Below are 15301 nucleotides of genomic sequence, written 5' to 3' on the forward strand. Positions count from 1 at the left end.
AATCCAACATTAATACACTGCATCGGTATTTACTTATTTTGACAGATGTTGTTGACAGATTGGTGTGGTGAGAACTTTGGATTTAGATTTATTTGGGATTTTTCATAATTAAGGCGATGTCACACTTGTATGTGTTTTTTTTTAGTTTGAAAAACTTAAATTTTAGTGAAATTGTTCACTTTTTTGTAATTATCAAAATACTTTTATAAAACAGTCATCGTTTTTAAATTCAAAAGAAAAAGAATTATTAAGTTTAGTTTTTCAAGTTTTCTTTACATAATACAACAAATGTCTTGTTCAGACAATTATAACTTTTTATGTAGTGAAGTTACAAATTAAAAATTTCTTGACACTTTCAATCAGAAAGACTTCTAGCAAAAAATATCCAAAAGCTATGTCACTGTAGCCACTAGACGCGCGCCGCGCCGGCGTGTTTTTCTATCAAATTCTTATTTACAAAAAAACATACATATAAGAAGCAATAACACAAAATACAACACACTTTTCAGCCCACCCAATTTATTAACCCCATATTCTGCATTAGATTTGAAACATTTCATATCAACCAATGTTGCAACAAAATTGTCTATTTTAGGTCAAGTAAGCACTTTACTATTTTCTCATCAATTTGTGGTGAATTGACTTTAGCAGTGGTGAATTAATATTAGAATAGAATGGCTTGTAGGCAATCCAGAATGACAGATCGGTTTCCGGTCTTTATATAAAGTGTCTTTGATCAGAATAATAATCCGAATCTCCTATGATTAAAAAACGATTTCTGGCACCCATTGTAATTGCTGTCACTTTCTTAGCGGCACGCACCGGTATCCATGTTTAAGGTCTTAAAATGTTTGTGGCTATGAATTTTATTTCACAATTTATATCCTAAAAATCACAATTCTTCTTCGGAAGACTATTCAAGGACAATAAAATGTCATTTCCTTACTCTCTATCGGAACTCAGGTTCTAGAAACCGCTCCCTTGATCCGGATTGGATTTAGTAAGCAAGGTCTATTAAATCTATCCTTTGCTCCTCTAAGATGAAGTTTCAACGGATGCTGTTTTTTAGAGCTATAGAATTTTCAGTTGGCAACACTATTTTAGGGGGCGCTATTTTATCAGCTGTCAAATGATTTATTTTTATATTTATTTGGTATTTCAACATGAATCGACTGACAACAAAACAACGCTTCCTAAGCAAATTTATTTTGAAGATCATAGTTTCTTTTTTTTAATAAGCGAATCCGGAGTGATTATAATCCTTAAAGATTCTTGCACGTAAGCTACAAAATACGAACTGCGAACTGTGGCTGTGGATGTTCACATATTTTGACTTTTCTTTCACATGACCTTTATTTCTATTCGCAGAGAGTGATGAATTGAATTTCCCTTTTCTTCATATTTTCCTCAACCACTATCTTTCACACAAAAACAAAACAAGAGTGGTGTCATGTTGAGGTTATCTTGCGCTCAAACAATTTATTCGTTGCAGTGTGGATGGTATGTGGAACGCGAATAGAGTTTGACAGTTCGCAGCAACCACACTGCAATTCGTTATTACCAAACTGTTTTTAAAAAATTTTCCTGTATTATATAGGCTTTTCACACCAAGTCCAAAACCCGGTTTTCGCGAAATTATCGGTTTTGGCCGATTTTTGGTAAGCCACAAATTTCCGTAACTAGTAGCAATTCAAATTTGAACTAAACAAACAAACCTTTCGAAACATTCAGCGCTCAAATTAATGTAAACACAACAGCTGATGGCTGCTGTCAAAACAAATATTTCATTTTTAAATAAATTTGGTCGTGGTAAGTAATATTATTTATACAATTTCCTTACAAAATAAGAATTATTTCTTCTTGTTTTTTATTTGCAGAATATGGAAGAGAAAAAAAATCTCTTTCTGGTAGAAGCTAAATCGCAGTAGGCTATTAAAATTTGCGCCAAAACATTCCACAATGTGGGAATCGCTGTTCCAGTAAATAAAACCACAACAGTGGGCTATCGACCGTTGATGGACAGCGTTGCCAACATTAAGAAGATCCTCAGTCCTTTGGACAAGCCTGGCGAGTCCTCAAAAAAAGAAACCAAAGAGATAGTCATGGAGAAATTGCAGCCCATCATAACAGCTTCATTGATCACTTTTGATGAGTGTGATTTTGGTACGAATCTGGAACTAGGAATTGACCTTTTCTGCTCCGGCTATAGTGACCTACACCAAATCGTTCAGAATCTTCTCAACCCCGCCTATAAGTTGCTCGGACGGCCACAATATATCGAGATTCTGAAGGGACATTTGGCCAGCAGAAGCAATAGTCATGAGTTCAGTATTTTGGATTGAATTTGTTGTGGAAGAAGAAGAAAATGTTTTAAAAATGAGGCAGGGAAGCGACCCACTATCTTGTCTTGCTTAAAAGTTTGTAGGTTTTCGTGTTGGGTTAAAAAAGTTATTAATTGGATTACTCTTAAACATTTTAAAATTACCAACAATATTTTTCATATAAAGAAATAGTTAAGTTTGAAAATCTAGTTTTGTTTAATTTATTTTTAGTCGAAAATTAATTTTTACCAATTTAAGTAGCCTTTCTTAAATTTTTACAAATTGGATGATTGAAATTAATTTGAGAGATATCAAGAACCGAACATCAATTTTTACCAAATTTGCATAATTTTTTTTTTGAAGATTTTATTTTTTATGAAAAAACGGAGTGTTGGATTTTTAGAAAAAAAAAACTACTGAATATGAAAAAAAATGTTCACCTTTTTTTCAAACTGCTATGGTAAAATATGGAATTTTGAGGATTAAATAAATAACATTCAATGTTTCCAAGTGTCCAATGAGCACCATTCATTCGGTACATTCGTCCGTAAAATCTTTCCTTTTTTTGGAAAAACAAGATCCAAAATTAATTCATTAAAATTTCACAATTTCCGTTTGACCTTTGAACAGTGTTTCTTTTAATCCACATTTCAACACACAAGAATCATATTTTAAAATATTTTTCAAAACCTACAACTTTGCATAATTTTTGGGAAAAAAAAACAAAAAATCCAATTTATCATTAGAGTAGCGAAATATTAAAATAATTATCAAATTTGTCACGCTCATAAACACACATAAAAATCATAAAGTCATTGTTTTCAGGCGCGACGCGTCGCGTCGTCGTCGTTGTGGTCTTCGTAATTTCCGGATGATTTCTCCGAATTAGATAATAAATGAAAAACAAACATAAAAATTGCAAGTGTTCATGAAATTCTCTCATGTCACTAAAATAAAACTATTTTATTTTATTTCATTACGATCCACATGTGTGATAATTTTTAGCTGTCATAAGTTTTATTTTATTTTATTTTGAAATTTAAGTTGTTACGCTTTCGATTCGTTGATTTTGCTGATAGAGCAAAGATTTTAAGTGCAAAAATATGTACTTCGGAATTTTCATACGCACGAACATTCATTTTCAAAACAGTTCAGATTCACACTGATTATGCATCGCATTTGAATGATATCAGAATGCAATATCAATTTCAAAATTCACCTGTTACTTCTAATATAGGAAAAGAATGCCACTTATCAAATAACTGCTTATTACATTAAGAACACTTTTTATCCATTTCCATTACCAAATCCACCTTTTGAGGCTACAAATGTAAATTGCTCCAATACCTGTTTTCTATTGTCATAAATCGTTTGTTACCAAATAATTGGACGACCATAGAAGAAGAATTCCGCGAGGAAACAATTGGCCATGAAAAATAAAACAGGTGGAAAGTACTGGTTACGCAACAAAACTCACCATAAACATCCATTATTCTTAACCCTGATGACTTGAGAAACCAGATTCCAATATTCCAGAAGGAGTTCTCTCTCCACGACTATGCCTTAGTTGAATCCAAAAACTAACTAGTTTTTAAATTATTAATCCAAGATTGGGGAGCAGTTTGCGAAAATTATAGACCGTGAATTGATTGGTGCTACCTTGCAGCAGCTTTTTGATATCTGTAGAAACCTCCTTCCACCACCTCTGTTGGCTTGGAAAAGAAAAATGCACAATGCACTTTGCACACACCATTTGTACATTGGCATTTCGCCCCCTAGGGTCAGAAATATTGGTTTGTCTTATTGCTATGGCTTAGGATTATCGAAGTTAAATGATATTGAAGAATTCAATGAATTAATGAAGAACTCAAACAATCAACTAAAAACTTACAATTTGCTTCTGGTTTTTCTTCCTTTAAACAAAAACGAACTCGTATATTATAAAAAGACTGCTGAACGATTGGCGGGGTGTTGTTCAATTAGTTTCTTTGAAGTCTTAATTCAATCTTTGTTTTTGGTTTAAAGTGCGTAGATACTAATTTTAGACACAACGGAGATGGTACAGAAAAAGAAAACCCTGAGGTCGATTTTGAACAGATATCAATTATGGAATCGAGTTTTATTTAAAGGAGAGCAACCAATTGATACTTCAATGGATTTTAGTCTTGTGGTTTTAAGGTTAAAAACGCTTGCAATGGATTATTGAAATGGCATTTAAAAGTTTAAATTTGTATTATTGTGGATAATTAACCACTAAATAATAGTTAATTTGATGTTTGGAAGGGTGGGGCACTTTCAACGGCGGGGCACATTCGCTTTTTACAATTGTGAAAAGAGAGTTGATTTTAATGGTATTTTTGGTCACATTGTTCTCTCCTATACGTATTTTTACAGTTCTGTTTGGACTGCTTTAGTGTCTAGAGTATTTTTTTTTATGTTTAGAAGTTTTCAAAAAAATTAAATTAAAAAAAAAAATTAATGTGGGGCACTTTCGACGATAGCATTTGGGGCACTTTCGACGATAGCACTTGGGGAACTTACGACAATAGACGAATGTGCCCCATGTTTTTTCTGTAATTTTTTTTAGAATGGTTTGCTCATATAAGAAGAAGACTGATCGCTGCGATATCGATGAAACAAAGCTTAAAACTGCTCTGGAAGAAATTTTAAGCAAAACAGAAACACCCACGTCAGCGGCTCGGAAATATGACTTGAAACGTACGACACTTATTTCCAGACTTAAGAAACTGAATCCAAATACCAAATCCAGCGATTCCCACCACAGTACAACATTCAACTCCAAATATACGACCCAACAAGTGTTTTCCAAATATCAGGAGCGTGAAATCTTGGATTACTTTAAAAGGTGTTCTGCTCAAACTTTTGGATTTTCGTATTCAATGGCTTGAAAGTTTGCTTTTGAATATGCAACAAAAAATAATATTACAGTTCCTAGTTCATGGTTGAAAAAGAAGCTGGTATAGATTGGGTTCGTGGATTTCTCAAAAGAAACCCTGATATTTCCTTGCGCAGACCTGAAAATATAAGCTGAGCAAGATTAAGAGGCTTTAATAAAACTTCGATGGAGGAATTCTTTACAAATTTAAAAAGACTCTACGAAAAGCATCAATTTGAACCTAAAAGTATTTTTAATTTGGATGAAACTGGTATTTCAAAGGTCTTAGCACCTCCAAAGGTAAGACAATCTTTTAAAAACAATATTTTGGAATTGTTGTCCCAAAACTAAAATGTAGGTAATATTAGAAAAAGGGAAACGCTCTGTAAGCCAGGTGTCATCCGCAGAGAGGGGGACTCTTGTTACAGTTGTAGGGATTGTTATTGCTGCTGGTTGGGCTTTACCTCCAGTGTATGTCTTCCCCAGGATCAAATTTAAGGATGAATTTATTAAAGACGGTCCCAGCACTGCATTGGTCTTCTGAGCAAAAATAAATGGATAAGCGGAGAACTGTTTATTCACGTATTAAAGCACATCCAGAATTTTACCAACTGCTGCAAAGAGCAACCTATTCTCATTATTTTGGACAACCATTCATCACACTATGGACTGGAAGGTATAGACTTTTGTCGAGAAAATGGAATTGAGCTCTTGTCTTTTCCACCTCATTCCTCTCATAAGCTGCAACCACTGGACATTTCCATATTAGGCCCATTCAATGGAAGGGATTTAAGGCCACAGGGATATACCCTTTTAACAGCTTAATTTTTCAAGACTCTGAATATTGCACGGCTGCAGTTCCTTCTGAACACCAAAATTAACCACCAATTATATAGGTTAGGTTAGGTTAGGTTGAAGTGGCTGTCCAGATGTCATTGACACACGTAGACCTCAAGGGTCCATTGTGATACCACTAATGAGGTTACTCATGGGAGAGTAATGCACTTAACCAAACCATTTCGTACTTTTAATAATGTTAGAGAGACGTTTTGAGTCAATCGTTGCCAGTTCACTGGTGTTATCGAAGAAGGGATTACCGAGAAAGTTATTACTTCTAATGGAGAGTGCTGGACATGTACATAGAAGGTGTTGGACTGTTTGCTCTTCCTCCTCGTCCATGCAGCTTCATTTGTGTAGACCCCTAGCCTCAGAGCTTGTCTTCCTATGAGGCAGTCTCCCGTTATTACTCCAATTGTAGAGCTTATACTTTGTCTGTTCAGTGATATCAAGCCTTTTGAACGTTTTAAGTCAATACTTGGCCATATTTGCTTGGTTGCTAGGCAGGTGGTACTTTGTGACCATCTAGCATTTGTTGTTTCTAAAGCATATTGCTTGAGAAGATATTTGCATGTAGCAAGTGGTGTTCTTATGTTATGTTTTTGTCTAACATGAGGCAGAAGTGTTCCGTTTTTGGTGAGCTCATCGGCTTTGCAATTTCCCGGAATGTCTCTGTGAATGTTAAACTGTTCCGTCATCTCATTTAGAGATGATCGACAATCGTGGACTGTTTGAGAGTATGTGGAGATAGACGCCAGAGATTTAAGAGCGGCTTTGCTGTCTGAAAAGATTCGTATATTCTTACAAGATATAACGTTTTCTTTGAGCCAGGATAGTGCTTCTTAAATCGTTATTACTTCTGCCTGGAATACACTGCATTGATTGGGAAGTCTATAAGATAGACTGAGATTCAGTTGTTCCGAAAAAATACCACTTCCAACTTCGTTATCGGTCTTTGAACCGTCTGTATAGAAGTGTACCGCATCATCTTCCAGGGGTCTCTCTTCTTCCCAGGAGGATCTTGAACACATGGAAGCTTTTACCGAATACCATTTGTGGGGTGGTCTGAAACATTCCAATTATATAAGAAGACATTCAAAGCACTCCCCAAGAGATAAGAACGGTTCAAATCTCTCCCCATGAGATAAGGCCAGTTCCAACAATTCTCCTACCAAAATCCATAAATAGAATAAATAAAGGAAAATCCAGAGTCTACACTGAGACAACAAGAAGAAAAAAAATCATATGAGAAAAAGAAGATTACAAAAATCGAAAAAAAATTGAAAAAGAAAGCTGAAAGCGTAGATACAAGCGATTCGGATGAGTTTAGTGTTGCAGATTCAGATAAGTCTGTTGGATCAGTTTCAGAAGCTGAGGTTTCTGATTTAGAAGAATCAAAAATAAGGGATTATAAAACTAAGCGCGACACTAAACTTAACATTTGCGACTATGTTTTGGTCAAGTTTGACGCTCGAATTGCCAAATATTATGTTGGTCAGATTGTTTCCGTAAAAACCAAATATTTGGCAAATTTTTAAGCCCCTCTTTGAAGATATATCTCTTGTCTTCAGAAGTGATATCGAGTTGAAGCTGTCGTTGCCAGAACACCCAGCTGGATCATCAAGATATTTTAATCTAATTTTTTTTGAAAAACGTTGACATGAACCTGTAAAACGTTGAATAAATTACTTTTTACCGGAGGTTACTATAAAAAAAATGATTCAACACTCTCACCGAAAAGTTATTGATACTTTGTGATCTTATTTGATACATACTGCGTATATTCGTATAAAAGATGTATGTGATTTTAATTTTAATTTAAAAATTAATTTCTGAAGTACCTTATTTAACTTTTATGTTTTTAGATATGAGATTGATTTATTTAAATAAATAAAAAAAATGTGCGATAACCAAGCAAACAAATATTATTTTCTTCTCTATTCTGTGTCAATTACATGTGCGTCGAATTTGCCACCCGTGTATTACGAAAGTGCCCCAACTACGGAGCACTTTCGACATTTTGAAGGACTCCTAGGTTTGAGTAAAGTCTTCAAGCTTTGTGAAATCCTTGATTTAAATTGTTAAAGTTTCAAATAAAACAAAAATCTCGTTCAAAAATGCATTTTTAAAAAAGTTATAAGGAATTTACAGAAAATCTGTTGAATGTGCCCCAACCTATCTTACACATTTTGATTTTTTTCGTTCTTTTCTAATTTGGTATTATGTATTTTTGGGAAAAAGTTTAAACTGTCAAAATGTCTGTAAAATTAATTTAAACACTTTCGAATTTGTTGAACCATGGTGTCTGCGTTTTCAGATTGCTCAAATTTTGTTTATATAAAGTTACCAAGGTACTGTCTTTAAACTTGTTTAAACAAATAACTGGTGTCTTTTTAAGAAGTGTAGTCTTAAAATAGTGACAGCTGTCACTTGATTTATGTTCAGTTTGGTTTTCCATTTCATAATGAATAGACTAACACTTAAACAAGGTTTGGACTATTTTTTTGAAAGGTATTGCGAGGTTATTTTCGCAGATCAGCTCAATACGATTGACGCCTTGGAAAAGAACGTTCTGTGCGTTATTGCTGACATACGGGGCCAGAGATTTCGAAAATTTAGCCTCTCTTCTAAAAATTTATTGGAACTACTTGCCCGAAACATAAGGGGAAACCCTTATCCTTATAATGAAGCTCTGGGCGATAACATCAAATCATTTTCGATTTATTTCATCTTGAAAACTACGGGTCTAAAAAACACCCGTTGTAATATAATTGAAAATTACTGTGAATTATATAAAGTAAGCAGTACCCGTGGCATAGGTTTAGTGCGTGGGATTGTCATGCCAGAGGTATATTGGGGCCTGTACCATCTAAAGTTTTTTCACGGGTACTGCCTCTTGCGAGGAATTGACGAATTCTCCAGGAGTAATAAAAAAAAAATTGGGTGACTAACAACTTTCAACCATTCCTGTGTGCGACTACTGTTGTAAGGAATAGAAGGCACCTACAATTTTAGGCCGAATCCGAACGTCTAATATGAGAAAGCACTTTTCCATGACAAGAATTACTCTTGAAGGATTTGTTAATTCCTTGCAAGGGGCAGTACCCGCGGAAATTATTTTTTAAATTAAGGTGGCACAGGCAGGGATTGAACTGAAGACTCCTTGCATGACAGTCCAACGCACTAACCATCATGCCACGGGTACTACCTCCAAGAGTAATACTTATATATATATTATATATTTTATATGGACATGAGGTTTATTTTCAAAATGGTGGTACAAGCAACGAAACAATCGGAATTTTGCAAGAAAAGTCAAATTACTCTACCGGGATTTTTATATTTTAGACCACCTCAGAAGAATGATCTATGCCAAAACATATGAAGGCTTTCCCAGTCCGATAATTACTCACTGCCTAAAGGCGCCACTATCGCAAGAGAAATGAAATATCGTATCCAATATTCTCGTAGACTTCTTCTGTCGAAGTTTTAGCAGAATCGGGTGTAGTTTTCATTTGAGCCCAAATAGAAATGAACGAGTCCGCAAACTTTAGTAAAATAGAAAAAGAACAATAGCGGTCGGTGGCTCGATTCTTGTTTTTAGAAGGGAAATCGCTCAGCGAAATATAAGAACGCTTCAATGCTGTCTATGGTGAATCCTCTTCTTCAAAAGCGACCGTCAAACGAGTTTCAGCGTGGAAGCACACTGGTCTTTGGTGAGACACGCCCAGATGCCTAGAAGACCGCTTGATTCAAACTACGAGAGATATTTATGAAGTCAGGCATCGAAAGCGTCTCAAAAGACAATGTGGGTCATATCCTACATGAAATTTTGGGTTTGAAAAAGCTGTCGGAGAAATGGATACCGCGTTTGCTCACTCCGGACAATAAGTGTAACCGGCAGACCACCTCACAGCAGTATTTGACGCTTTTTAAGCCCAATCTGAATGATTTTTACATCGATTTGTGAGGCGAAATTGCTGGGAAGAAATTTGAGTCGAGTGAGAAAGACCATTATTTTAGAAGGGTCTAATAAATTATAGCATTGCTTTGTGATTTGTGAATGAAGTTAAAAGACGAAAATTATACCTCTTCTTGGAAAACCCTATTAAATAAGTTTGTACTGATTTCCTCAGATGTGTTTTTCCAAGAACCAATCTAGAAATAAATTAAAATAAAATATTTCCATTTTAATGTTAAATAAACAAAGTTTGATAAAAATTGTTTAAGCTGATGTCTTTTATAATATTTGAAGAGCTAGAATGTTTGTTCTAAAATTAAACTTCCACATAAAAATTTCTATTGTCTAGTTTCAAACAAAACCATTCTCACGTTTTTGACAAGGTCATATGACAGATTCTAAAACAATTTAATTTTTTTAGAGCTATAGGATTTTGGCCCTCGAAATTTTCCGAAGAAACCCTCACCTATACAATTGGCAATAGTATTCTGATGTTCATGCTGACATTTTTCATCCTCACCATAACTGCTGATCTTTATGAAGCCTCATCAGATATTATTATGTTCGGAGAAGATTTATGCGTCTTAGTTGGAGTAAGATTGATTTCTACGAAAAATAAAATAATTAAATCTTTCTTTCTTTCTATTTCCAGCTCTATTTAATTTTTCTAAAAATTATCCTATACCGAATTTATAAATCAAACATCCAACGAATTGTCGAAGAATTTCATTGTCTACTCAAAAAATTCGCTTTTGGATCTACGGCCATTCGAAAGATCCAAAGACAAAGTTACATTCGTGATATTGTAATTTTCAATACTTTTGTTGTTTTGGGAAATTTTCTTTTTGTGGCATTAGCTTTTCAACCAATCTTTTCCGGGGAACCAAGAACTTTACCATTTCGTGCAAAATATCCATTTTCCATTGATGATCAGCTAAGATTTCAAATAGTCTACGGTTTTCAATGTTTTTGTACTTTGGTTTGCATTAAAATTATAGTTTATATTGATAATGTTGGATGTTTGATAATTAATCAGACGGCTGCTAATTTGGAAATAATTTGTGAGAAAATTAGAGAATTTAGAGGAAAGAAAATGAGCCGTGAAGACTTGGGTGCAATAATCGTGGATCATCAGAGGATTATCAAGTAAGACGCTAGAATGGATGTGTTCAAGAATTATGTTCGGTTACTTCTCAAGAATAGTAATTTCGAAATATCTTGTGTGTTTTCTAGAATTCATTTTGTCAGTTTAAGTTTACACGGACTTCTAGGCAGTCTTAAAATATGTTTTTGATTGTCAAGTTTGGACTCTCTAAATACCCTTTTACAGGTTAATCGATTATGTTAACAAATACTACTACTATAACTTTGTTGGACAAGTTGGAGCCAGCACTTTCTTAATATGTTTGACAGCTTTTGAAGCGCAACTTGCTAAAGATCAACCTTTGGTGGCTTTGAAGTTTCAAGTTTTCATGTTTTCGTCATTTATGCAACTTTTCTATTGGTGTTGGGTGGGAAACCAAGTACGATTTAACGTGAGTATGAAATTTATGTCTTGAAATTTTAGCTGATTCTGCAATTTTTCTTAAAACTATTTAATGTTTTTGGTCTTTAAATTTCACTCAGTCAATAGAAGTTGGTGTTGCTGCTTATGAAACTGAATGGATTTCACAGTCACCATCTTTCAGAAGAGATTTGATGTTTCTTATTTTAAGAGCTCAAAAACCTCTGTCATTTAGGGCGCAACCATTGTATGGATTTGACTTTGAAGCATTTTCTAAAGTAAGATAATAAAAATATGGAAACAAAATATCATTTCAAAAAAAATCACCTATTAAATTTTTCAGATACTCAGTTCTTCTTATTCGTTTTTTACAATGTTGAGGACAATAAGTGATTAAAGAACTAACATGGGGATGATACATTTTCAAGAAGAAATTACGAGTTATTTCATTTCTCAAGAAGAGTTATAGTTGAAAAATTGTTTTTCATATTTTAATAAATTGCACAAGTCTCTCTCATATTCACCCTTATTGTAACAGTCGTTCTTCTTAAACTACAACTGTCACATTTTGCGTCGAATCACTTTTTTGGCGCTTAAGAGTCGGTATTGCTTAAACTCTTTTATCTGCAATCCACACACATTCCACAGCTGATTATGAGAGATTGAAATTCAAAAGAATAAATTCCATTTTAAAATTTAAATAAAACTTATTGTATTGAAATTATAAAAAAATACTCAAATGTATAGCATTGAACTCTTTATATTGTTCAATAACGCTTCTTACGTGAGCTTTGAAGAGTATAAATTGGACGAAATTAAAAAAAAAACTTATTGAGGGAGAGAAGAAGAATAAGATCGACATCAAATCCTGTACAGATTCGAAGTAAGCACAAACATACATCCAAGGATGATTCATTGGACAAATCTTTCTATTTTATTATATTTCAAGACATGTAATGTACTTAAGGTTGAATAAGGACTTTGTTTACCTACTAAATAAAATTAAAGAAAAGGTACAGAAAAGACAAAGCATGAAATCGGTGCCACTAGTTTTAAAGCTTGCAGATACTTTGATATTTCTTGCTGAAGGCAGCTATCGAAAGGGTGTATACAATGACTTTAAATTGAGGAATTGCACAACCAACGATGAGCCTCATTCTCAAAGAAATGCTCGAAATTATGGAAGCACACATTTGCTCTCGTTAAATTCTTAATTAAAATTGGACTTCAACAGGGATCAGTGAATTCGCCGATTCTCTTCAGCATTTTCACCAGGTAGTCTTACAGAGGCAATTGCGTACGCCGACGATCTAATGGAGTACAAAACGGCCCGAAAGTTTGAGGTTATTAGAATTCTCTTGCAGCGTGATTTCGACAAGATTCAGCGATATTGTGACGACTGAAAACTGAAAATAAATATGCAGAAGTCGGAGACAATTCTGTTCCGGACTCCGTTGGCTAGGTCCACTAGGGATACGTGTAAGAATTGGCGCAAGATGGTCATCGTTGATCTTCACGGGCAGCGATTTGCTAGCAAAAGTGTAGTGAAGTACCTGGGAATCTGGTTAGATCGGTATTTATATTTCGACAGACATTTAACCTTTCTATACCCGCGTCAAAAAAATAACACGTATACACGCGCACGGTCTTTCGGAACGAAACTAAAAAGCCCGTGGTTTCTCTTCTACTTCGAATATCTTTATTGTTATTTTTTTATCTATAGAATAACATATAAATAATGAAACAAAACAAATCTTTATTAGTTTTTTTTTTTAAATTTAATAAATAAATTAAATTGCTAAATTACTACGTTACTAAAACGGCTGTTTTTTAACAGTCGGCTTGACCCCAGAGTGAAGGTAATTTGCTTCATGGCCCTCATACGGCCGATGATCGTTTATGGTTGTCCTGTGTGGTTTAACGTTCCTTCCTAGATAGAGAAGTTTCGGGTGTTAGAGCGGCAGTGTTTACGACCGCGACGCTGTACCGGCTTATATCGAACAGGCGGCTCTTCTTACGTGCATTACTATTCCAACGAGGCTCGATTCAATAGAATTGACAATTTTTCGTGGTAAAACTCATTCGAAGTCACATGGCAAGAGCTATGACTTGGAACTTCCAAATGGCGAGTATTTAGAGAGTGCACGCTTGAGAGGCTTCATTTCACCAGAGGCATTCCTCTTTTTAGACAGATGTGATCTGATACCAGCGTTGCCGATATGGCACGATCGTGCCTTTTTGACACGGAAATTTTCTCGTGGCACGGTGACACGAAAAATTTAAATATGGCACGTTTTATTATGTCAATCTTTTTACATAAATTTAAACTCATAGTGTAAACGCAGTTTAATTAATTTTTTAGAAACTTATAATATTCCTATATCAAACTTAATTGGTAAAAAAGGGGGAGTTCAATATTTGCTCAAGCAGTTGAACTTCACATTCGTTTCAAATATGTATTTCAAATGCGTGCTCTACTCTTCCGAAAGAAATACATGAATTAGCCAATGGTGTATATAGTTTTTTAAAAAACAGTCCTAAACGGCAAAGTAAAATGGCAGTTTTTCAAGAAAATTTCAATATTGAGCAAAACAAAATTCCAAAAATGATTTCAGTTTTCAGACTTTCATTTGTGTTAAAGGTTTCTTAAAAAATTGGATGGTTTTGTCTCATTTTTTTCTACTCGCTGCAAAAGAAGAAAATAGTGAAAAGTCAAAAAGACTCCTTGACCTACTGAATGATAACTGAATAAAATCATATTTCAATTTTTTTTGGATTACGTTCTACCTTCTACAGACAAACTTATTGTCATTTCAAAGCGAAGCCCCAAAAATAAATTTATTAATTTCTGAAATAACTATTTTTCACCAAATTTTCCTAAATAAACTTTTTTAAAGAAGATTATGTTAATTCTTCAAAAAACAAACATGATATTTGATATGAAACCGAAAACTGTAAGCCAATAGATGATATTTTTTTTGAATTTGAATGCACAGAAGAGGTTCGAAATTTAGAGACTAACGAAAAATTGAATGTTTTAAAAGATTGTCAAATATTCTACAAAAAACTTTCGCAAGAATTTGAAAAAAAAACTTAATTAAATGTTAATGCGTTTAAAAAATAATTCAAACATAAAAAAGTATTTTGCCACACTTTAATATTTTGATATCAGAATTTTCTCATCTATTATAGTGCGAGAAAGATGTTATAAGAAAAATGTTCGTTTTTCTTGAAGATTCAAACACGTTTAGGCTTAAGTTGTATAAATTAAAAAATATAATTGATGAAGGAACGTTCATTAATATTTCCAAATTTATGTTTTGCCTCACGGAAGTGCATCAGCAAAATGAGTGTTTTTAAGGCTAAATATTATTAAAACAAACAACGAAAATAAATTGTCATACAAAAAAATTAATGCTATAATGTCATATAATGAAATTATTAGGCCTAATAATTGTCAAAATTTTAACCTTCAACTAATTTATTTATTTAAATTATTATAACACAGCTTTATTACGTATTTATATTTTGATATTATTTATACATATTTTTAATAATAATATCTACTCATGCACGAATAGAGGAAATGATTTTTTTTAATAGTAACAATATTCAATTTATATTTATTTTTAAAGAACAACTTCAGTTTTATTTTCGTATGGCACGAAAATTTCATTAATGGCACGTTTTTTGAAAAACGAAAATTTATTTTTTGGCGGCAACGCTGTCTGATACAGGATAGATTGGCAGTTCCGCTAATCTACCACGTCAGACAACGAACC

The 15301-nt window shown here is 33.7% G+C and overlaps 1 protein-coding gene across 1 annotated transcript; it reads left to right on the forward strand.

Annotated features, from left to right (window-relative positions):
- Window positions 1-4295: 4295 nt before the first annotated feature.
- LOC129950923 (odorant receptor 47b) lies at window positions 4296-12040 on the forward strand. Its single transcript, XM_056062877.1, has 6 exons — window positions 4296-4499; window positions 10437-10608; window positions 10668-11161; window positions 11346-11550; window positions 11642-11797; window positions 11863-12040. The coding sequence occupies exons 1-6, from the start codon at window positions 4378-4380 to the stop codon at window positions 11914-11916; spliced, it is 1203 nt and encodes a 400-aa protein (XP_055918852.1). The 5' UTR covers window positions 4296-4377; the 3' UTR covers window positions 11917-12040.
- The last annotated feature ends 3261 nt before the right edge of the window (window positions 12041-15301 follow it).

The sequence above is a fragment of the Eupeodes corollae genome, chromosome 3 (genome assembly GCF_945859685.1).
Source record: "Eupeodes corollae chromosome 3, idEupCoro1.1, whole genome shotgun sequence".
In the NCBI taxonomy this organism is placed as follows: Eukaryota; Metazoa; Arthropoda; class Insecta; order Diptera; family Syrphidae; genus Eupeodes; species Eupeodes corollae.

Bases quoted from the DNA above. Each gene is read 5' to 3' on its own strand.
- LOC129950923 (XM_056062877.1), top strand. From the start codon at position 4,378: ATGGTACAGAAAAAGAAAACCCTGAGGTCGATTTTGAACAGATATCAA. The intron at 10,609-10,667 runs GTAAGATTGATT...TTCTATTTCCAG, and splicing joins ATTTATGCGTCTTAGTTGGA to CTCTATTTAATTTTTCTAAA. The intron at 11,798-11,862 runs GTAAGATAATAA...TAAATTTTTCAG, and splicing joins ACTTTGAAGCATTTTCTAAA to ATACTCAGTTCTTCTTATTC.